This window comes from Aquarana catesbeiana, linkage group LG06 (genome assembly GCF_042186555.1).
Source record: "Aquarana catesbeiana isolate 2022-GZ linkage group LG06, ASM4218655v1, whole genome shotgun sequence".
In the NCBI taxonomy this organism is placed as follows: Eukaryota; Metazoa; Chordata; class Amphibia; order Anura; family Ranidae; genus Aquarana; species Aquarana catesbeiana.
In genome coordinates, this window is record NC_133329.1 from 96197338 (window position 1) to 96221923 (window position 24586).

A 24586-nucleotide genomic window follows, 5' to 3' on the forward strand; every position below is an offset into this window, starting at 1 on the left:
GTTTTTTATTTGGGAGTTTTTTTATTATTTGGTGGCGGGACTGTTATCTACTTACCCATTTGGATTTGTCACTATCAGCTTGCTGAGTTGTCACTTATGTGCTAGTTTGATACTATGCAATAAAAAAAAAAAAAAAAATGAATGCCATTTGAAAAAAAAAAATATGTCTCTTTAAGAGCTATGGGCGGAAGTGAAGTTTTGACGTCGCTTCCGCCCTGCAATGGTGTGGAGACGGGTGGGGGCCCATCTTTCCCTCACTCATCTCCATACCTAACAGGACCCGATCGCCTTCGGGCGCTACCAACGGCTCCAGTAAGCGGGGGAGGGCACCGCAGCATGGCGGGAGGCCCCCTCCCACTGCCAATAAAAGTGATCTTGTGGTGAATCCGCTGCAGAAACCACTTTTATCTGAAAACAGACTGCCCGCTGAAGAAGAGGATACCGGGGTTATGGCAGCTAGCTGCTGCTGTAACAACGATATCCCTCTTCAAAGTACTCTTCAAAGTACCAACGTATAGGGACGGCGGGCGGTCCGTAAGTGGTTAAAGTAATATTAAATACTTTCTTTTTTTTTTTTAAATAACAAACATGTCATACTTACCTGCTCTGTGTAATTGTTTTGCACACAGCAACCCCGATCTTCCTCTTCTTGGGTCCCTCGCCAGTGCCCATGGCCCCTCCCTCCAGCTGAGTGCCCCCAGAGCAAGCAGCTTGCAATGGGGGCACCCAAGCAGGCTCATTCCGAGCCCCGGCTCTGCATGTCCATTCATACACAGAGCCATGGCTCGGCCCCGTCCCCGCTCTTTCCTCATTAGCTCACTGGCTGTGATTGACAACAGTCAATGAGGAGGGAGAATCCTCAGAGAGCGGAAGTCCTCATGCACATCGCTGGAGAAAGATTGTGTTCAGGTAAGTATTAGGGAGGCTGGGAGGGCTGCTGCACAGAGAAGGCTTTTTATCTTCTTGCATAGAAAAGTAATAACTTAGTAGTATATTTTTTGATGTAGGAAGAATCTGGAGCACCCAAAGAAAACTGTACACTAGAAACCCCAGCTCTGTGAGGCAGCAGTAACAAATAATAGACCATTATTTTTGTTTCGCTCCCGTACAACAAGCTATTCGCTTAGTTCTGTGTCCAAAAATACAGCTAATAGTTGATTTTGGATTTCTGATATCAGAAAGGCCTTAAGGCTGTGTTCACACTGATGCGGTCTACCGCATGACATGTCATTTGTACAGGAATTGCACAGAATTCCTGTACAAATGACATGCGAATTCAGTGCGGTGCAAATTGAGCCATACATTATGTATGGCTCAATTCGCACCAGAAACATGCAGGACTCTTTTTTTGTCTGCACTAGAAGCAGATCGTATGGGTCAATCCAATTCCACATTTTGCACTGCGTTCTGTGAACAGATTTGGGGTGTTATTAACTTTATATTGACACCCACAGTAGTTCGCAGAGCCCAGTGTGAACTACCTGCGATTCTGATGCGCTGCGGTTCCCGCACCAGTGTGAACTGGGCCTGATAGGCAAAAGTGGAGGAATTTTCCAACCCAACAGACTTACCAATCCCTGATACCCTGTTCCAAGCGATGTCCATGACCAGATGAGCCATTTTGGGGCCCACCCCAGGAAGTTTCACCAGCTCAGCTACGTTATCAGGTATGTCTCCTCCGTACTTCTCGTGCAGGATCTCAGTGGTCTGCTTAATGTACTTTACTTTGCTCTGATGGAAGAAGGCAAGACACTGGTTACTCCACTTCTATTAACTATTACACCAGTAAAAATGTTTGTCACCCATTTTATGTCTGATATGTGTATATTGTTCCATGTACTTGTATTAAAAAGTATCATGTTCTCTTTGCATTGCTTCCATTGTGTCAAATACCTGGAGATCCTGCCAGTCCCCCTGCTCTCCTACTTTATGTAAGCACATCCATCTCTGTGTGGTCAATTTTTTCTTAGCATTCTATTGGGAGATCAGGAGAAAAAACTGTGGGTGACTGTGAGCGGCGAGCGGAATGGGGGAGGATAATGGAGCGTAGGTCCAGGACATAGAGCACTGGAGTCCATTTACCCAGGCGCATTTTACTGCCCCCCCTAGCCTGGCGCCCTAAGGCGGCTGTTTGTGCTGCCTTATGGTGGCGCCGGCTCTGATTATGTGCTACTTTTACTAACAGAACTCTTTTTTTCTTATCCCTGCTTTTCAGAGATAAGAAACATAAAGATCCTTCCCTCTGTACAGGACCCTGTGTTGATTGCCAACACAGAGCTCTGGGCTGTGAATGTACACAGCCGATCAGCAGGTCCCTGGCGTGACTCATTGGTGGGGACTTTCTGACAGACTCCCGCTGTGTACAATCACAGGGGCACCCTAAACAGTACATTGCTGGTGGGCGGCCCCAAGTAGTTAAATTGAATAGATTGTTTTACAAAGTGGCGGTTCACATATACTGTACTTTAAATAAACACAAAAAATCCAACAGAAGACACATGGGCTCTGATATTCTGTGCTTGCCAATTTATTTCTATATAGAACATGGTGGCGTTGAACACACAATGTCATAGCTCCCATTCCTTAGGAAGCGGATGGGTCCTGAGTGCTGCAGAAAAGGGCACCAAGTAATGGCATGGCGCTGTTATCTGTAGCATTCTCCCATGAGTTCAGGAACTGTCGCTGTTCTTAGTAGCATTCTCCCTTGAGGCGGCATTTCCTTAAAGTGGCATTGAACCCAAAAGCAAACAATATACTGCAACTTACCAATTCCTAGATGTGATGGCTGCATTAGTTTTCTTTTTAGGCTGGCTTTTCTTTATTTTCACCTGCCAGTAAGTCTGTTGATTTTCAACAGGCCAAACTGTCCTGCAAATGTAGCAGCTGTAACTGCTTATAAGTATTATCTGGAGCCCTCTGAGCCTTACCCCTGGGGCCCTCTGACCCTTACCCCTGGGTAAATACATTGCTATAGTATTCTTGGTCGTTCCACATGCCATACCTTGCTGATCTCAACTAATGACTTATAAAGTTTGAAAAATTGTTATTTGTTAATTTCTTGTAATTAAATAACCATAAGAGACATGTGAACTGATTTGCATTTATTGACTGTCTGAGTGTATTACAAGATTATGCACTACAATGAATAACCAAAGTTTTTCTTCGTTATGTATGTTAGTTTGTCTTTAAACTCAATAAAAATACCTTTAAAAAAAGTATCATCTGGAGTTGTGCTTCATCTAACACTCCCCTCCCCCCAAGACTGAAAAATGGTGCTGTCCAAAAGGTTCCCCCTGTGCTCCTTCGCCCAGAGTATGGGGCACTCTAATACAGGTGGTGTGTTACTGATCATCAGGTGAAAACGGAGAAAAAAAAAAAAAAGCCTAAAAAAAAAGAAAACCAACGCAGCCACCACATCAAATGATTCAGCTGCAATATATTACATTTTTGGTATAGGTAAATTCCGCGCTCAGGATAATAGTGGGTTGCAGCCCCCCCTGTGGGGTTCCCAAGGGAACTTACAGAGATAGAGATAAAGCGTGGGGTAAGTGGCGCTACCCTATAAACCATTGAGTAAAAAATATATATATATGTAATATAGAAAGTGCCAAATAGTGGCTGAACCTATAAACCAAAATGTGTGTATACATAAACGTATTACAAAAAATGTGATACACCAATCAAACCAAACGTGTATGTGGCAGGTACATCAAAGTAAATAAATAATCAACCAAGTAACCTCCCAAACTAGAGAAGGGGAGTGAGTATATATCTCAATAGAATCTATGACTAACACCTTAGCATAAAACCAAAGTGACATAGGTATCTACCACAATAACCCAACCAGGGTAGATATCATGTGGTAGCCCAAAACGTCGTATGGACAGAGATGTGAGTGAAATATCTATACACCAACGTGAATGAGGTGCAGATTATATAAACACCTAAATATATGTACCACACAATGAAAGTGTGTGATAAATTAAATTATATACAAAATATAGGTTATAAAAAATATATAGTTCATTAAAGAAATTCCAAGTCCCACATGTAGAAAAAAATGATGAAAAAAATGATGAATACGTGTGATCTCAAAGATGACCAATATTGGCATATATCAAGTGACTTCGGTGCTCCACACATAACGTGACTCGTGGTGCTCCCCCCAATGGGTCCCCACTCACCAGACGTAGTTACCCCTGCAGGGGTAATAGGCAAAGAGTGGGTGGCTGTGGATAAACCTCCTCCTTAGCTTTCTGTACTATCCCATCAGTTCCACCATCAGGCTCTTCCACCTGTCCTCTCAGACTCAGGGGTGCACTTCAGTCAGGACTTCCCAGATCGTTCCACAGTGTCTCAAAGCGGGATCCTCATAGGAAGAAACAAGGGGCTCCCATAGTCCAGTATTTAAAACTTAATTTTATTAAAATTATATATAAAAGCAACGGCTTCCCATCGCCGATACCAAAACACGAAAAAAAATTGCTGTGTAAAGCGTGTAGGAAGAGCCGGTCCGCGGCGTGCGTTCCACCTGCGTTCCAGGCTCTCTGCTCTTAGGATTGTGCGATTTAATCTACAGCTGACCTACATATTATGCACATTTTTGTATGTTCGGCACATAAATAGCTTTTTTTATCTGGAAGAGCTGCTTCCTATTACATCACTTTCTCGGGTACACTTATCGTTGCACATGAGTTTTACCTGTTAGTATCTGGTATTGCTCTAGCCCTTATCAGAGTGGGGGTTGAGACGTAGTACCACGGCTGGCCACTTGATTTCTTTTCTTCCCTTTATCCTACGATACATTTGCCACTCATTTGGATTCACCTATATGGTTAGTTATTACACTGCATCACTGCATCACCCTTTAGTGCAGGGGTCTCCAAACTTTCTAAACTAAGGGCCGGTTTACTGTCCTTCAGACTTCAGGAGGGCCAGATCTTGGCCAGCAAGAGTGGAAATTTTTCTGGCATCAGTAATCATCACTACATTTGGTATTAGGTTAGAGGAATAGTGCCACATTGTTGATATCATAAGGAGGAATAGTGCCCTATTATTAGTGTCAGTGAAATGATGCTCCATTGTTGGTGTTAGATGGCAGAATAGGGTCTGGTATCAGTGGGAGGATTAGTGCCCCAAGGGCCGGAGAAAGGCAGGCAAAGGGCCGCAGTTTGGAGACCCCTGCTTTAGTGTAATATATACTTTTAGCATGTTTATTTATCATGTTTGATATGCTTTCTATGTATTTTTGTCTGTGTCACTTTTTTACAAGACGAACGGACATGTGGTAATTTGATTAACACTTGGGGCCTGCCGCTTGCTGCATTCCCCAACTCACTCTAAGTGCCTATTTGCTAGTAACTGGTTAGGGGGAGGTAAAGGCATGTCTGTTCGCCTATATGAGATGTGAAGCGTAGAAAGATGGCGCCGCCTTTGAGAATGTCCTGCGACGAAACGCGTAAGGCGGAGCTACGCTTTCACATCATTTCCGGAAGCAGAGCTTGGAACACAGGTGAAACGCACACCGCGGACCGGCTCTTCCTGCACGCTTTACACAGCAATTTTTTTGTGTTTTGGTATCGGCGATGGGAATTCGTTGCTTTTATATATAATTTTAATAAAATTTCGTTTTAAATTACTGCACTACGGGAGCCCCTTGTTTCTTCCTATGAGGACCCCGCTTTGAGACACTGTGGAACGATCTGGGAAGTCCTGACTGAAGTGCACCCCTGAGTCTGAGAGGACAGGTGGAAGAGCCTGATGGTGGAACTGATGGGATAGTACAGAAAGCTAAGGAGGAGGTTTATTATTATTATTTTTTTTATAACCTATATTTTGTATATAATTTAATTTATCACGCACTTTCATTGTGTGGTACATATATTTAGGTGTTTATATAATCTGTACCTCATTCACGTTGGTGTATAGATATTTCACTCACATCTATGTGCATACAACGTTTTGGGCTACCACATGATATCTACCCTGGTTTGGTTATTGTGGTAGATACCTATGTCACATTGGTTTTATGCTAAGGTGTTAGTCATAGATTCTATTGAGATATATACTCACTCCCCTTCTCTAGTTTGGGAGGTTACTTGGTTGATTATTTATTTACTTTGATGTACCTGCCACATACACGTTTGGTTTGATTGGTGTATCACATTTTTTGTAATACGTTTATGTATACACACATTTTGGTTTATAGGTTCAGCCACTATTTGGCACTTTCTATATTTTATATATATATATATATATATATATATATATATATATATATATATATATATATATAGAGAGAGAGGGGGAGAGAGAGAGAGAGAGAGAGAGAGAGAGAGAGAGAGAGAGGGGGAGAGAGAGAGAGAGAGAGAGAGAGAGAGAGAGAGAGAGAGAGAGAGAGAGAGAGATGTATGTATATGGAGATATATATCTCTCTCTCTCTCTCTCTCTCTCTCTCTCTCTCTCTCTCTATATATATATATATATATATATATATAGAGAGAGAGAGAGATATATATATATATATATATATATATATATATATATATATCTCTATATATAGAGAGAGAGATATATATATATATATCTCTCTCTCTATATATAATATATATATATATATATATATATATATATATATATATATATATATATTTTTATTTTTTTTTTTACTCATTGGTTTATAGGGTAGCGCCACTTACCCCACCCTTTATCTCTATATTACATTTTTGGTTTTGGGTTTAATACCAAGTTAATGATGAAATTGAATCAGCTTGTATCTTTTCTTCCCAGATTCCTCTTTTGGCCTCATCAATATGCAAATGAAAACCTTTCCATTTTCATGGCATACCTTATTTAGGGGATTGGTGACATCATTGTTGGGTCTCTGTGTGTTTCTTTGCAATGCAGGCAGATCATGGCTTAGAGAGAAGCCAGCAGGGTGCTGTACCTGAAAACATCACAGCATTCTACCTCAGTACTTCTCTCTAGAGCCCTCAGTCCTGATTCAAGCAGACAGCTGTCTCTTTAACAAGTTAAAGTGGTAGCAAACCGCAAATGTTCAAAATAAAAAAACAAAAAAAACACTGCAAAGCAATGGCATAATGTGCTAGTATGCATTGCATACTAGCACATTATGAAATACTCACCTTGGAACGAAGCCCTCCAGTGCTGTAAAGTCATCGCTGAGAGGGCTGATATGTTCCCCATATTTCGTCTGGGTTTGCAAGCTCCAGCTATGTGATTGGCCGAAGCCACGATGACATCACTCCCACGCGTGCGTGTGGGAGTCCTCGGTTTCCGGCACAAAACTCTGAAGTTCCGGCAAGGTATGCCAGACCTTCAGAGCGCATGCACCAGTGATGACACTAGCTGCATGCAGGGTGAATGTCTCCTAAACAGTGCACAACTAGGAGATATTCATTTTACCTACAGGTGAGCCTCATTATAGGCTTACCTGTAGGTAAGAAAGACCAAGCGGGGTTTACAACCGCTTTAAGCAAATATCAAAATGCATCATAGGCAAGTGTCAGTCTGGAGGAGCGGGCATTTCTAAGGGGGCCGCATTTGATGTAATGTTGAGCATCCTTGATTGAAAGAACTGCAATCTGAAGAAAGAAAGAGGTGGGCCAGGGACAGCCAAGCTGGGGAGGAAAGAGCCAGAATTTAGGGATCTTCAAACTACAGCCCTCCAGCTGTTGCGGAACTACACGTCCCATGAGGCATTATAAAACTCTGATATGCACAGACATGACTAGGCATGATGAGAATTGTAGTTTCTGAACAACTGGAGGGCCCTAGTTTGGAGACCCCTGAGCTAGATGATGTTGGACGTCCTCCACCCACGTTTGGATGATGTAACCCCCACGTATGTGCATGAAAGTTACTTCATCCTGGCACAGAATCGGGCCGAGTCTGTACACGCTACTGTGCATGCATGGCTCACTGTACACTCACAGACAGGTCAAAACATCTATGACAGACGAGGCTCACACAATATAGTAACGAACATTGCCCCTCTTACCTTCCAAAACCCTACTGGATAGATCAGCTTTCCCAAAGTCTCTTCGTCAGTCTCCAGAATCTTCTGTACACTCAGTCCATGCTCCCGTAACTTGGCCATGGCTGCCGAGGTCACCTGATCCTTTGTCTGGCTGGAGAGCATCAAGGAGAGGAGGACCTGATAACGCATCACCTGCACAGAGACAGCGGTTAGATAAGGCAACATCATGCAGCATTCAGTACTTCAGATCATTCGACCACTACACCACTGAAATTAGGTAAGGACTATTTTAACAGCTTGACCAATAGAAGTGTGCATATGCCATACCTGGCCGATTCCCATGGAAGCTGGAAATCACAGGCTACTACAGTGATATTCACTAGCTTTCAGGTCCCGTGCCAAGCAGCTGCCCTACAGCTTAGTAAACACAGGAAGTCGCTCGCTCCCATCCAGCCCCGCCTTACTATCTCAGTTCACAGTGAACAGTGGAAGCCAAAGACATACTATATGCAAGTCTCACTCTCTCGGATCAAAAAGCTCCGCCCAATGTGTTCTGTCACCAACATCACCAGGTGCCGCTGATGACGTCATGGTGATAAAACGCGGCGGAAAGAAACTTTATTCACCAATTAGCTTTGATTGGGTCATAAGTCTTTGCAGAGTTTTAGTTCTTATTTTAGTAAATGAGTATTAAAGATCACATTATATCACGTTTGAGTGCAAACCTTTAATAGGTTTGTTTGTTCAAATTATTACACATAGCTCTATTTTTCTTTGTTGTTTAATTTTGATATTGATGCAAAAACTTTTTACATTGTGCTTTATTCCAAAAAGGAAGAGCTATTTCCCCCAAGATCAACCTGCCAGGGTCGCCCAGCACTGCTCACAGAGATCATCACCCAAAGGCGACTGGATTGCGCAACTATCATCATCATTTCTATAGGTATCTTATGGCTACTACTCACATTTACATGTCTGCTTACGAAATAGAAAAATCAAGCTAATCTCGATGAAACACACTTTCACGTAGACATTACAAGGATAAAATAAATGTACCCCGATGAGCCATAACATTATGACAACTGACAAGTTAAGTGAATAACATTGATTATTTTGTTACAATGGCATCTGAAAGTCATGGGATATATTAGGCAGCAAGTAAACATGTTGTCCCCAAAGTGGATGTGTTAAAAGCAGAAAAAATGGGTATCCCAGTTTGTTGTGTATGGGGCTCTGAAGCCGCAGACTGGTCAGGGTGTCCATGCTGACCCGTATCCACAGCCAAAAGTGCCTACAATGGGCACGTAAGCATCAGAAGTGGACCACAGAGCAATGGAAGGTGGACTGGTCTGATGAATCATGTTCTCTTTTACATTTTGTGGATGGCTGGGTGTGAGCACATCACTTACCTGCAGAAGAGGTGGCCCCAGGGTGCAGTATGGGAAGAAGGCAAGCCGGCGGAGTCAGTGTGATGCTTTGGGCAATGTTCTGCTGGGAAACCTTGGGTCCTGTATTTATGTGGATGTTCCTGGACACGTACCACCTACCTAAACATTGTTGCAGACCAAGTACGCATCTTGAAATTCGTCATCATCAAGATCATCAACACATCACATGGGAATGGTATTCTCTGATGGCAATGGCCTCTTTCAGCAAGATAATGCGCTCTGCCACACTGCAAAAATGGTTCAAGAATGGTTTGAGGAACACAGCAATTTCTTTGAAGAGTTGACTTGGCCTCCAGATTCTCCAGATCTCAATACAATTGATCGTCTGTGGGATACGCTGGAGGTCTAATCCATGGATGCCCCACCTCACAACTTACAGGACCTAAAGATTTCCTATTGACAGCTTGGTGCCAGATACCACAACATACCTTCAGAGGTCTAGTGGAGTCCATGCCTGGAAGGGTCAGGGCTGTTCTGGTGACAAAAGAGGGGCCTACTCAGTATTAGGTTGGGGTTCATAAAGTTATGGCTGATCGGTGTATACTTACAGAAGACACACTATTCACTTTCCTTGAGTATAAATATTAAAAATATTAAACAGGTAGACTGGCTCCGCAGGTATGAGGAGCTAGGGACGACTACTGTAGTCTGTGAAAGCTAGAAAGAGTTAGCCCGTGTCTCGGACTGTAGGTGTTCACCCGAATCTGCAATATTAGTTTTGGGTGGAATTTTTAAGCTCATACCATTATGTATTAATCTATTTTATGACCAGAGGTGGAATGCAGCTCATGTCCTAGATGATCCAGGAAATGTAAACGAAGATGAAAGCCAAAACCACATCCAGCAAACACAATCCCCAGCTGTTCTGTGCTGTAATGAGCACTCTGCATATGTTTCATCTGTGCACATTGTCCGGGATCACACCGTAATTTTACTGGAATTCCAATCAAACGGCTAACACACACACAGGCCAATAAATCACACATCTGCTCTCCACTATCTTCAAATACACAGATAAAATACTGCTGCTGTTCTTCTGGATTTAACATCTTGCCCGAGAATGCTCTTATGTGGTTAGAATTTGAAGAAAAGCTTCACAACGTTCTGGACATTCAGTACATAGAGGAGTGGACCATATTACAGTGAGCCCTGTGCTATAGAAGTAAAAACTAGGGTTGTTCCAATACCACTTTTTTAAGACAAAAGTACCAATACTTTTTTTCAAGTACTTGCCGATACCAATTACTGATACTTTTTTTTTTTTTTAATGTCATGTGACAGTTTTCAGGATTAGATGGCACTGATGGGCAATGATGAGCACTGATAGGTGGCACTGACTGATGGCTGGCACTGATAGATGGCACTGATAGGGGGCACTGAAATACAGCACTGATTGGCAATTGCTGGCCTGGCATAATAAATTACATGAATGATGAGAGGAAAGTACAGCATTGCAAAATCCTTCCTTTCCTCTCATCATTCATGTCATTTATCATATAGTATATGCTGCTGGTGACACCCATCTTGGTACACCTTGGATACAAGAAAAAGAATCGCTGCTCCAGGTGTATAAAGATAAGGCTGATTGGAGTATCTTGCAGAGTGCTAGCCCCGGCCCGCCTCCGTGGGAAACTTGGAAAGAAGAAAGAAATGGCTGCACATCCAGAACTTCCGATGTTAATGATTAAGCACAAAATGTATGTGTGAAACATGTCTACATGACCACAGTTTGGTGTCTTTGGTGATATCTTTGTAAAACAAAATGAAAGGCAATCGGAAGTTCTGTATGTATTTCTTTCCTTGGTACACCTTGCACTCGACCGCAGACGGAGACACAGAACATCACTAACGTTACCGAAAATGATGGCTCCGGTCACCGATTCTGATAGAACATGCGGCTGCACCCTGCACCTCATGCCCCTGCCAGCTTACCTGGTTGTACTGCTGCCAGCCTGTTGAGGACTCGCTCTCCTCCCCGCCCGCCAAGCGTACGCAGATGTGCGTACTCGGCTTTCAGGGGTTATACCGGGATGATGCCCGCAGCTGCAGGCATCATCCCCGTACTGTTTTTTAGAGCGGGCGATCGGTTTTCCAGGTATAACAACCGATGCGGCTAAAAGCCGCTCGGCTGTTATACCGGAGGAGTGGGAGGGGACGTCCCGCCGCTCTTACCGGGCCTCCCGATCCACCGGGAGGCCCGATCATCAAACCGCCGCCTCCGGCAGCTAGTGACAGTCTGGAACTAAGCCGTAAGCGGCTTCGTTCCAGCCTCCTTAATCGTAAACACGGAAGCGACGTCAGGACGTCACTTCCCGTTTACTCGGCTGCCAATGGTGCCGGTTTTAAAAAAATATACAGTATTCAGAATCGCCAAAAACGGCGATCTAAATACTTTGAAGTGCAAAGCAGGGATCGGGGGTCTTTTAGACCCCCGATCCCTCCATAAAGAGTACCTGTCACCACCTATTACTGTCACAAGGGATGTTTACATCCCTTGTGACAGCAATAAAATTGATCCAAATTTTTTTTTTTCAAACGCCCCCGTCCCCGGGAGCTCGTGCAGCAAAGAAAACGCATACGGAAGTTGCGCCCGCATATGTAAACGGTGTTCAAATCACACATGTGAGGTATCGCCCCAGCGAGAGCAATAATTCTAGCACTAGACCTTCTCTGTAACTGTAACTCTAAGATTTTTAGGTATCGTAGTTTGTCGCCATTCCACGAGTGCGTGCAATTATAAAGCGTGACATGTTTGGTATCTATTTACTCGGCGTAACATCATCTTTCACATTATACAAAAAAATTGGCCTAACTTTACTGTTTGTTTTTTTTTAAATTCTTGAAAGTGTCCATTTTCCCAAAAATTTGCTTTTAAAACACTGCTGCACAAATACCATGTGATATAAAATATTGCAACAATCACCATTTTATTCTCTAGATTCTCTGCTAAAAATATATATATATATATATATATATATATATATATATATATATATATATATATATATATATATATATATAATGTTTGGGCGCTCTAAGTAATTTTCTAGCAAAAAATATGGATTTTAACTTGTAAACACCAAATGTCAAAAATAGGCCTAGTCATGAAAGGGTTAAGTACTCTCGCAAATGCTCAGTATCGGTACTGATACTAGTATCGGTATCGGGACAACCTTAGTATAAATTATTGCTGCAACCACCATTTTATTCTCTACGGCCTTTGCTTTCAGAAAATATATATGGTGTTTGGGGGTTCTAAGTAAAATGCTGATTTTACATATATGAAAGAAATGCCAGAATTGTCCCAGTTTTGAAACGGTTAAACTTCCATATTGCTTGCAGGTAAAAAAAAAAAGGCGAATGCATTTCAGCCTACATGGCCTCAGTGATGTCATTGGGGCTCATTGACACGGGCACTCCCCTCTGTACAGCATGCAGAGCCATTTGTTTATCATTCTGTGATACCCTTGAGCTCAGTACAGGTAGCCCATATAGAGTTGTGCTCATAAGTTTACATACCCCGGCAGAATTTATGATTTCTTGCCTATTTTTTAGAGAATATGAATCATAACACAAAAACATTTCTTCAATTCATGGTTAGTGTTTGGCTGAAGCCATTTATTATCAATCAACTGTGTTTACTCTTTTTCATATCAATCATATTCACAACAGAAATTACCCAAATGACCCTGACCAAAAGTTTACATACCTTGGTGGTTTTGGCCTGATAACTTGCACACAAGTTGACACAAATGGGTTTGAATGGCTATTAAAGGTAACCATCCTCACCTGTGATCTGTTTGCTTGTAATTAGTGTGTGTGTATAAAAGGTCAATGCGTTTCTGGACTCCTGACAGACCCTTGCATCTTTCATCCAGTGCTGCACTGACTGAAAGCAGTATGTTATCAAAAAATACAGGAGGAACATTTGCATTCATCAGCCAGGAGGCTGCGCATGGGACGAACTTGGACATTCCAACATGACAATGATCCAAAACACAAGGCCAAGTTGACCTGTCATTGGCTACAGCAGAATAAAGTGAAGGTTCTGGAGTGGCCATCTCAGTCTCCTGACCTCAATATCATTGAGCCACTCTGGGGAGATCTCAAACGTGTAGTTCATGCAAGACAGCCCGGGAATTTACAGGAACTGGAGGCTTTTTGCCAAGAGGAATGGGCAGCTTTACCATCTGAGAAGATAAAGAGCCTCATCCACAAATACCACAAAAGACTTGTCAAGCTGTTATTGATGTTAAAGTGGGCAATACACGGTTTTAAAAACTGGGGTATGTAAACTTTTGATCAGTAAACACAGTTGACTGATAATAAATGGCTTCAGCCAAACACTAACCATGAGTGAAAGAAAAATTTTTGTGTTATCATTCAGATTCTTTGAAAATTGGCCAAGAAATCATAAATTCTGCCAGGGTATGTAAACTTATGAGCACAACTGTAAGTGCGTCCATATGTATCATCTGTACAGACTCACCTGCACAGCCACGTCTGACCGGCATGCAGGGAGGGGCGCACGGACTGGGATGCAGAGCCTGTGCATCCAGGATCATCCATGCATGCCGGTCAGACTCACCCATACAGCTGATGCATTCACTTATATGGAATGCCTGCATGCAGCTCAGCAATCATACAGGAGAATATACAAACGTCTCTGCGTGCTGTACAGGGGTGAGCACCCAGGAGAATGAGCCCTTAGGGAATTTCAATTAAAAAAAATTTTATTTTTACTTAAAGCTGATCTCCAGCATTCCCTCCAGTCTTGCACAGTTGTCCAAGCTCCTCTCCTGGACTGAAACGGCTTATTTTGTTTTCACGGCACACTGTGAGCTTCTTATAGTGTGCATCAGAAGCCACAGCAAGTTAGACAGGAGCCCGTCTAATTTCCTGGCCAGAGGACATCGAGCATCATCTAGCCCTTTCCTCCCTAGCTTGAATGTCCCTGGCCCGCCTATTTAAAGTGATATTAAAGTAGTTTTTTTTTTTTGATTTAAAAATAATAAACTCGGATCCTCCTCTTCTCGGGTACCTCGCCAGCGCTCCTGGCCCCTCCCTCCTGCCGAGTGCCCCCACAGCAAGTAGCTTGCTATGGGGGCACCACAGCTGAGCTGCTGCTTTGTGTGTCCATTCAGACATGGAGCCGTGACTCGGCCCCGTCCATCTGTCTCCTCTTTGGCTTGCTGACTTTGATTGACAGCAGCAGGAGCCAATGGCACCCGCTGCCTTGTCTCAGCCAATTAGGAGGCAGAGTCCTGGACAGCTGAAGCTCTTGTGCAACATCGCTGGATCGAGATGGGGGTCAGGTAAGGGGGGCTGCTGCACACAGTTTTTTTTTTTTTTATATAAAAAAAAAACCTTCTGCCTTTAGAACCACTTTAATTCTCTGAATTTCATTTTTTTCCTGAAGGCTCAGCATCACATGTGGGTGTTACCTAGAGCAGTGTGCACACACATACAGGCTGCTTAGTAACACCCACTCCTCCAGACTGACATCTACCCATCAAGGCATTTTGGTGTTTGCATAACCCCTCACAACAGCCAGCCCACTGCTTGCATCAAGACTGAGGGCTTTTAAGAGGATTATTGAGGGCAGGGGGCTGTGATGTTTTTATAAAGCCATGTACAACAACCTGCCTTCTCCTTCCACCAGCCATGTTCTGCCTGCATTCCATATGCACAGAGACCCCCAGTGGTGATGTCACAGAGTCTAAAATAAAGTACCGTATTTATCGGCATATAACACGCACCTTAACATTAAGAGGGGCGTTTCAGAAAAACCTTACGTTTTAAAATAAGGGTCAGTGCCCATTAATGCAGCCTGATCTATGCCCATTATTGCAGCCTGTTTAGTGCCCATCTGCAGTCTCTAACATGCCTATCATTGCAGCCTGTTTAGTGGCCATCTGCAGCCTCTAATGTGCCCATTATTGCAGCCTGTTTAGTGCCCATCTGCAGCCTCTAGCATGACCATCATTGCAGCCTGTTTAGTGCCCATCTGCAGCCTCTAATGTGCCCATTATTGCAGCCTGTTTAGTGCCCATCTGCAGACTCGCCTTTGCAGATGATTGCAGCCACGCCAGTGCTGGATTACACAGATCCGCGATCTCCTGCTGCCTCAGAGTGGAAGGAGGGGACGAGCGCCACTGGATTACACACAGCCGCGATCTCCTGTGTATCCGGCGCTCAGTCACTCACAGTCCCGCCCGGCTCATATGATGGACAGAACAGTGGTCCAATCCCGGGCCAGGGGGGCGGGACTGTGTGTGACTGAGCACCGGATACACAGGAAATCGCGGCTGTGTGTAGTCCAGCGGTGCTTGTCCCCTCCTTCCACTCTGAGGCAGCAGGGATCAGCGTATAACACGCACACGCGATTTCCCCCTGATTTTCCGGGGGAAAAAGTGCGTGTTATACGCCGATAAATACGTAATAAAAATGTTTTATTTAAAAAGGTCATTAGCAGGCTGATGGGGACAGGGGTTGAGTAAGGAGAAACCAGGGAAGAAAAGAATAAGCAGATTACACTTCAGCTTTAATTTGGCCCTTTTCCCATTGACTGTGGCCCTTAAGCGGACAATAGTCAGGGCCCCCTCCTACAGACCATACCTCTGGGGCAGCATTCTGATCAAAACACTTCTCAGCCCCCATCTGATCCACCGGGGCGTCCCGTCCGCTCCTCATCTGCCGGATGTTCTTCAGATGTTTCTGCCAGTTTGTCGGCTCCCACTTCAGCTTCTTCTCCACGTCCTCCGCCGAGTTCTCGTATGCCACCTGCACCCTCTTCTGCACCACCCTGCTCCTTCCTCCAGAGGGGGGCGCACCAGCCTCACCTGCAACAACACAACCATTAGAAATTCTGTCTACAGTTGCCACCTCATCCCTTTAATACCGAACACATATTAATTACACATGTTCAGGGGCTAATTTAATGCAATAAGTAAATGTAAATACCACCTTAATCTGATTATAAATACAATGGGTTTGATTTACTAAAACTGGAGAGTGCAAAATCCGGTACAGCTCTGCATAGAAACCAATCAGCTTCCAGGTTTTATTGTCAAAGCTTAACCACTTCAGCCCCGGAAGATTTTACCCCTTTCCTGACCAGAGCACTTTTTGCGATTCGGCACTGCGTCGCTTTAACTGACAATTGCGCAGTCGTGCGACGTTGTACCCAAACAAAATTGACGTCCTTTTTTTTCCCCACAAATAGAGCTTTCTTTCGGTGGTATTTGATCACCTCTGCGGTTTTTATTTTTTGCGCTATAAACAAAAAAAGAGCGACAATTTTGAAAAAAAACACACAATATTTTGTACTTTTTGCTACAATAAATATTCCCATTTTGTTTTTAAAAAAGCAAATTTTTCCTCAGTTTAGGCCGTTATGTATTCTTCTACATATTTTTGGTAAAAAAATCGCAATAAGCGTATATTGATTGGTTTGCGCAAAAGTTATAGCGTCTACAAAATAGGGCAAGGGTCCTCAAACTACGGCCCTCCAGTTGTTCAGGAACTACAATTCCCATCATGCCTAGTCATGTCTGTGAATGTGAGAGTTTTGCAATGCCTCATGGGACTTGTAGTTCCGCAACAGCTGGAGGGCCGTAGTTTGAAGATCCCTGAAATAGGGGATAGATTTATAGCATTTTTATTTATTTTTTTTTTTTTTTACTAGTAATGGTGGTGATCTTGGGACCATTGGCATTAATACAGGGATCAGTGCTATAACAATGCATTGATTACTGTAAAAATGTCACTGGCAGTGAAGGGGTTAACACTAGGGGGCGATCAAGGGATTAATCGCATTCCCTGTTTGTGCTTCTAACTGAAGGGGGGAGGGGACTGTGCAGGGGAAGAGATAGATTGCTGTCCATACTCTGTATGAATAGACGATCTGTCACTTCTCCCCTCAGAGAACCAGAATCTTTCTTTTTACACACAGAGATCCCGGTTCTCGCCATGTTAGGAGCGATCACGGGAGCCCGGCGGTCATCGAGACCGCCGGGCACTCGCTTCGGCTCCTGGGGCGAGCAGTTGGCGCGCGCCCCTAGTGGCCACCTTAGGAACTGACGTAACACGACGACGTTTCGTGCAGCCGAGCCATGTTGCCGCAGTACAACTGCGGCGGCTGGTCAGCAAGTAGTGGTTGTAAACCTTTGATCTTTTTTTTTTAATAAAAAATCCCCCATTCCTCTTCTTCTAGGGTCCCCCGCCGGTGCTCAAGGCCCCTCCTCTTCATCAAAAGCCGCTTTCCATTGACACAGACAGCGGGACTCAGCCCCACTCCCGCGTCACTGGATTTGATTGACAGCAGCAGGAGGAGCTAGTAGTTGGGGGAAATGGGTACCTGTTTCTGACAGGTACAGTCCCCACTTCCTGGAGACCTGGCTGCAGAGAGATGCGGCGAGGTCCCCTATTAGTTCGCCCCCCCCTCCTCCTTTGCCAGGCCAGTTAGAAAGCGCAGTGTGCTTCGCGCATGCGCAGTAGGGAACTGCTGGTTTCTCTTACCACGAATGGCGGCGGCAGCACCCGAGAGCTGATTGGAAAATCAGCTGGGATGCCAACATCGCTGGATTCCAGGACAGGTAAGTGTCCTAATATTAAACTTTTTTTTTTTTATAGCTGCTGACTTTTAATTTTTGGAGGGGGGGCTGGGGCTCTGCTTTAAGGTGAAAAATCTTAGGGCTTTAGAAGCACTTTAATCACACTGAATGTGGCTTTGAAATCGCTTAAAAGCTGCATATCGGTGCGACTTGGCTGACATCTGTGTGACTTCATGCACAGATGTCTATGCAAGTCGCACCTAAAATTGCCAAAAATAGTGCGGGAACTTTTTGTCAAGTCAGTGCGGCACCGAAAAAGTCAGAGTTGCACCGATTTGAACAGTGCCATTGCCCACAATAGGGTGCGACTTGTCATGCGATTTGAACCTGTCAAATTGCATGACAAGTCGCACCGGTGTGAACAGGGGCCAAGTGAACAAGCTGAAGTTAGAAGCTGATTGGTTACCATGCAGAGCTGCACCAGATTTTGCACTCTCCAGTTTAAAGTGGAGTTCCGCTTACAAAAAAAAAAAAAATTAAAAGTCAGCAGCTACAAATACTGCAGCTGCTGACTTTTAATAATCGGATACTTACCTGTCCCAGGGTCCAGCAATGCGGGGGATCGAAGCCCCGCTCGTCTCCCCCTCCGCTCGGCGGTGCAGGCATTGTAACTGTGGGCACTGTGAAGCCACAGCCGGGCACTCACTGCGCATGCGCGAGCCGCGCAGTCATCTGGGACCTGTGACGTGACCCAGATGATTGCCTAGAGGGAGGGGGGAGAGGCGATCTCCCTTCCTGCGCCGAGGGAAGTGACGTCAGGAGCCCAGGCGCCGAAGGAGGCAGATTACGAGGGACCCCCTAGCAACAGGTATTTAGAGGTGAGTAAAGAAGAAAAAAAAAAAACACAAAATGTTTTTTATTTTTCTTGTTTTTTATGTACATTAATGAATTTTTTTGGGGGGAGGGAACTCCACTTTAAGTAAATCAACCCCCCCCCAAGGTGTCTATGGAAGTGACAGGACCTCTTCATTCCCTCAGTCCTCCATATTACCTCCATGCTGCTCTGGTCCGTCTCCTCTCCTCCTCCGGCTGCCCCCCAGCACTTTCCTCCCACTCCTGGTCACCCTGACAGAGCTCATCCCCCAGCAGCCGCACCACACATGGGCAAACCCGCCACAGCACTACAACTCCCAGCAGCCCCCGCGGGCGCTTCCGGGATAGGGGCATGTGACCGCGGCGGAGGGCGGGGCGCCGGAGGGGTGAAGGGGGCGGTACCTGCAGGCCCAGAAGCCGAGGATTGAAGTTGGGTGAGTGGGCGCGTGCCAGTGACAGCAGAGAGGGGGCGAGACTGCAGGTGAGTGCAAGGGGGAGAGAGATACTGCTCTGTGCAATCACTAATACATGACTATATACCTACACTGCTATACCTAAACACTGGGACTTCTGTATATAGAATACATGTCTGCATTACTACAATATACTCTACACTTCTTTACATGCATATGTGTGTTGTGGTGTTATGCACTGCACTCTGTCTTTCCTTATATCTGTGTGTGTGTATATATATATATATATATATATATATATATATATATATATATATATATATATATATATATATATATATGTATATATAGCGTATGTACACACTCTCACAAAAGTGAGTACACCCCTCACATTTTTGTAAATATTTTCTTCTATCTTTTCATGTGACAACACTGAAGAAATGACATTTTGCTACAATGTAAAGTAGTGAGTGTACAGCTTGTATAACAGTGTAAATTTGCTGTCCCCTCAAAATAAATCAACACACAGCCATTAATGTCTAAACTGCTGGTAACAGAAGTGAGTACACCCCTAAGTGAAAATGTCCAAATTGGACTCAATTAGCTGTTTTCCCTCCCCGGTGTCATGTGACTCATTAGTGTTACAAGGTCTCAGGTGTGAATGGGGAGCAGGTGTGATAAATTTTGTGTTATCGCTTTCACTCTCTTATACTAGTCACTAAGTTTAACATGGCACCTCATGGCAAAGAACTCTGAGGATCTGAAAAAAAAAAAGAATTGTTGCTCTACAAAAAGATGGCCTAGGCCAGTGATGGTGAACCTTGGCACCCTAGATGTTTTGGAACTACATTTTTCATGATGCTCAAGTACACTGCAGAGTGCATGAGCATTATGGCAAATGTAGTTCCAAAACCTCTGGGGTGCCAAGGTTTGCCCTCACTGGCCTAGGCTATAAGAAGATTGCCAAGACCCTGAAACTGAGCTGCAGCACGGTGGCCAAGACCATACAGCGGTTTAACAGGACAGGTTCCACTCAGAACAGGCCTCGCCATGGTCGACCAAAGAAGTTGAGTGCACGTGCTCAGCGTCATATCCAGAGGTTGTCTTTGGGAAATGGACATGTGGGTCCTGCCAGCATTTCTGCAGAGGTTGAAGGGGTGGGGGGGTCAGCCTGTCAGTGCTCAGACCATACGCCACACACTGCATCAAATTGGTCTGCATGGCTGTTGTCCCAGAAGGAAGCCTCTTCTAAAGATGATGCACAAGAAAGCCCACAAACCGTTTGCTGAAGACAAGCAGTCTAAGGACATGAAATACTGAAACCATGTCCTGTGGTCTGATGAGACCAAGATAAACTTATTTGGTTCAGATGGTGTCAAGCGTGTGTGGTGGCAACCAGGTGAGGAGTACAAAGACAAGTGTGTCTTGCCTACAGTCAAGCATGGTGGTGGGAGTGTCATGGTCTGGGGCTGCATGAGTGCTGCCGGCACTGGGGAGCTACAGTTCATTGAGGGAACCATGAATACCAACATGTACTGTGACATACTGAAGCAGAGCATGATCCCCTCCCTTCGGAGACTGTGCACAGGGCAGTATTCCAACATATTGACCCCAAACACACCTCCAAGATGACCACTGCCTTGCTAAAGAAGCTGAGGGTAAAGGTGATGGACTGACCAAGCATGTCTCCAGACCTAAACCCTTTTTATCATCTGTGGGGCATCCTCAAATGGAAAGTGGAGGAGAGCAAAGTCTCTAACATTCACCAGCTCCGTGATGTCGTCATGGAGGAGTGGAAGAGGATTCTAGCTGCAATCTGTGAAGCTCTGGTGAATTCCATGCCCAAAAAGTTTAAAGGGGTTGCAAAGGTAAAATTTTTTTCACCTTAATGCATTATATGCATTAAGGTGAAAAAACTTTTGACCATACCGCCGCCCCCAGCCCCCCCCCCCCCGTTTTACTTACCTGACACCTCGAATCTCCGCTGCTCTCGTCATCTCTATTGCAGCTCAGCCTGGTCGCTGATTGGCTGCAGTGGATGGATTGAAAGCAGCAGAGCCATTGGCTCGCGCTGCTGTCAATCACATCCGATGACGCGGCGCGCCGGGGGGCGGGGCCGAGTGATACAGCGAGCGGCTATAGCCGCCGGCTGTATCACGGGAGCGCGCCCGCAACAACTAACCACCATGCGAGGGAGCTCGCATTAAGGTGGTTATTTCTTGAGGGGAGGAGCTGAAACAGCCGCCGAGGGACCCCAGAAGAGCAGGTTCGGGGCCACACTGTGCAGAACGAGCTGCACAGTGAAGGGAAGTATGACATGTTATTTTTAAAAAAAATAAAATTACCTTTACAACCCCTTTAAGGCAGTGCTGGAAAACAATGGTGGCCACATAAAATATTGACACTTTGGGCCCAGTTTGGACATTTTCACTTAGGGGTGTACTCACTTTTGTTGCCAGCGGTTTAGACATTAATGGCTGTGTGTTGAGTTATTTTGAGGGGACAGCAAATTTATACTGTTATACAAGCTGTACACTCACTACTTTACATTGTAGCAAAGTGTCATTTCTTCAGTGTTGTCACATGAAAAGATAGAATAAAATATTTACAAAAATGTGAGGGGTGTACTCACTTTTGTGAGATCCCGTGTGTGTATATATATATATGTGAGAGATATCCATGCCACCTTATTAGGTACCCCTTGCTAGTACCGGGTTTGACCCCCTTTTGCCTTCAGAACTGCCTTAATTCTTTGTGGCATAGATTAAACAAGGTTTTAGAAACATTCCTCAGATTTTGGTCCACATTAATATAACCTCACACAGTTGCTGCAGATTTGTCGGCTGCACATCCATGATACAAATCTCCCGTTCCACCACATCCCAAAGGAGCTCTATTGGATGAGATCTGGTGACTGTGGAGGCCATTGGAGTACAGTGACCTCATTGTCATGTTCAAGAAACCAGTGGTGAGATGATTTGAGCTTTGTGATGCGTTGCATTGTCCTGCTGGAAGGAGCCATCAGAAGATGGGTACACTGTAGTCATAAAGGGATGGACATGGTCAGCAACAATACTCAGGTAGGCCGTGGGGTTTAAACGCTGCTCAATTGGTACTAAGGGGCCCAAAAGTGTGCCAAGAAAATATCCCCCACACCATTCAGACCAGGCAACGTTTTTCCAGTCTTCTATTGTCCAATTTTGGTGAGCCTGTGTGAATTGTAGCCTCAGTTTTCTGTTCTTAGCTGACCACTCGGTTTGGTCTGCTGCTGCTGTAGTCTATCTGCTCTGTCTGCATACATTTTTTGTAATGAGTGGTTATTATCGTTACTGTTGCCTTTCTATTGTCTCAAACCAGTCTGCCCATTCTCCTTTGACATCAACAAGGCATTTTCCTCCACACAACTACCGCTTACTGGATATTTTCTTTTTCGGACCATTCTCTGTAAACCCTAGAGATGGTTGTGTGTGAAAATCCCAGTAGATCAGCAGTTTTTGAATTGCTCAGACCAGCCCAATTACTTAGACCAGACGATCTGTAACCGTGCTTCTCAACTTCAGTCCTCAAGGCGCCACAACAGGTCATGTTTTGAGGATTTCCCTCAGATAAAACAGCTGTGGCAATTGCTAAGGCAGTGAAACTGATCAAATCACCTGTGCAGAATAATGGAGAGCCTGAAAACATGACCTGTTGGGGCACCTTGAGGACTGGAGTTGAGAAACCCTAATCTATAGTATAGAATCTAGATATTATAGATTTGAGTGCTGCAACCACAGTGATGTGGGAGGCACAGGATGCAGCTTAAAGGATACATTCACCTGTCTACAAAAAAATAATAAATGCACATAAGTTTGCAGGTAAAAAAAATATGCATTTGCTATTTTTTGTAGTAGGAGCCTGTAAAGCATTGCACCAGTGATCAGCAGATCTTCGGTGCCATGCAGGTCTCCTGCACACGGTCAGTGCATCTGTGTCCCGTACAGGTATGCTGATACTCGCTGACAGGAAGACTCAATGAACTACAACAGCACCATGGTAGTTCATTGAGTACTACAAGCCAACAGCTAAGGATGTCAAGACTTGTAGTTCATTAGTACAGAGCTGTGTGCATGAATGATACGGCCATGTAGGCAGATCCCTGTACGGCCACGCTGGAACTTTTTCCCATACTACTGCCATGGGGGGGAGGTGGGGGGAGCACTGGGAACATGTTCTACCCTAAAATCAGGTGGAACATAACATGTTCCAAAAGGTGAACTTAGCCTTTAAATATGGAACTCTTGACAATTAGACTTTCCTTTTTAAATATATTCCTCATTGGCCACAAAGAATATGGGGAGTTAGTGATGGACCTCAGGTAAGTATTAGGAGGCAAGGGGAGGGGGGGGGGTGCGGCTGCTGCACACAGGCTTTTTACCTTAAAGTGTTTGTAACCCTAAAAATTAAATAAAAAAAAAAAAAAAATGGATCCTGTTCCTTTATAGCAGATTAAACCGCACAGTGGTTGTGCTGTCTAACCTGCCCCTCTCTACATTGTAAAAAACCTGGCTGATCCTGCCTGGCTCTGCCCTCCCCCTGTAAACTGACCACGGATTATTATGGCTGCTGAGCCCTGACACTGTGGTCAGTTTACGTGCCTCCATCCGCCCTTATCCTCTCCCCCTCCCTCCCTGCCTGTCAGCTCTGTGTGTGTGTGTGTGTGTGCTGTCTCTGCCCCTCCCCCCTCCTGCCGCTGTTAGTAGTACATGTAAGTTTACATAATGTCACTGCCCGCCCCTCTCCTTTCATCAGGCGATAATGCACAGTGTAAGTGTTTGTTGCAATCGATGCCTCTAAATACTTTTTCTTTTTTTCTTTTTTTGAGCTCGTCAGGTCAGTCACGTGACTCCTGGCCGCTCTGCTACTCTGATCCCCAGGCTACAGCGGGAGGGGCCAAGCAGCCAGCACATCAATCACATGATCTCCCAGCTGAAATCAGAGGGCGAGCTCAGCCCCTCCTGCTGTAATAGTATTTAGAGACATTGTAATAAACACACTGTGCATTATCGCCTGATAAAGGAGAGGGGCAGGCAATAAATCGATTTAATAAGGTTACAGACACTTTAATGCATAGAATGCATTAAAGTGATTGTAAAGTCTCTGTTATTTAAAAAAAATAGTTATACTTGCCTCCTCTGTGCAGTTGGTTTTGCACAGAGCAGCCCCGATCCTCCTTTTCTCGGGCCCCTCTTTGTTGCTCCTGGCCCCTCTCTCCTGTTGAGTGCCCCCCACAGCATGCAGCTTGCTATGGGGGCACCC

The 24586-nt window shown here is 44.7% G+C and overlaps 1 protein-coding gene across 1 annotated transcript in view; it reads right to left on the reverse strand.

Moving 5' to 3' along the window:
• Positions 1-19246, reverse strand: part of NTHL1 (nth like DNA glycosylase 1) — a 28194-nt gene extending 8948 nt beyond the window's left edge. Inside the window, exons 1-4 of the mRNA XM_073636474.1 lie at positions 19054-19246; positions 16066-16289; positions 8021-8191; positions 1572-1731 (exon numbers count right to left, since the gene is read on the reverse strand). Of these exons, the coding sequence (XP_073492575.1) occupies positions 1572-1731; positions 8021-8191; positions 16066-16289; positions 19054-19141 (643 nt within the window). The 5' untranslated portion in view covers positions 19142-19246. The remainder of the gene's footprint in view (positions 1-1571; positions 1732-8020; positions 8192-16065; positions 16290-19053) is intronic.
• Positions 19247-24586: the final 5340 nt, after the last annotated feature.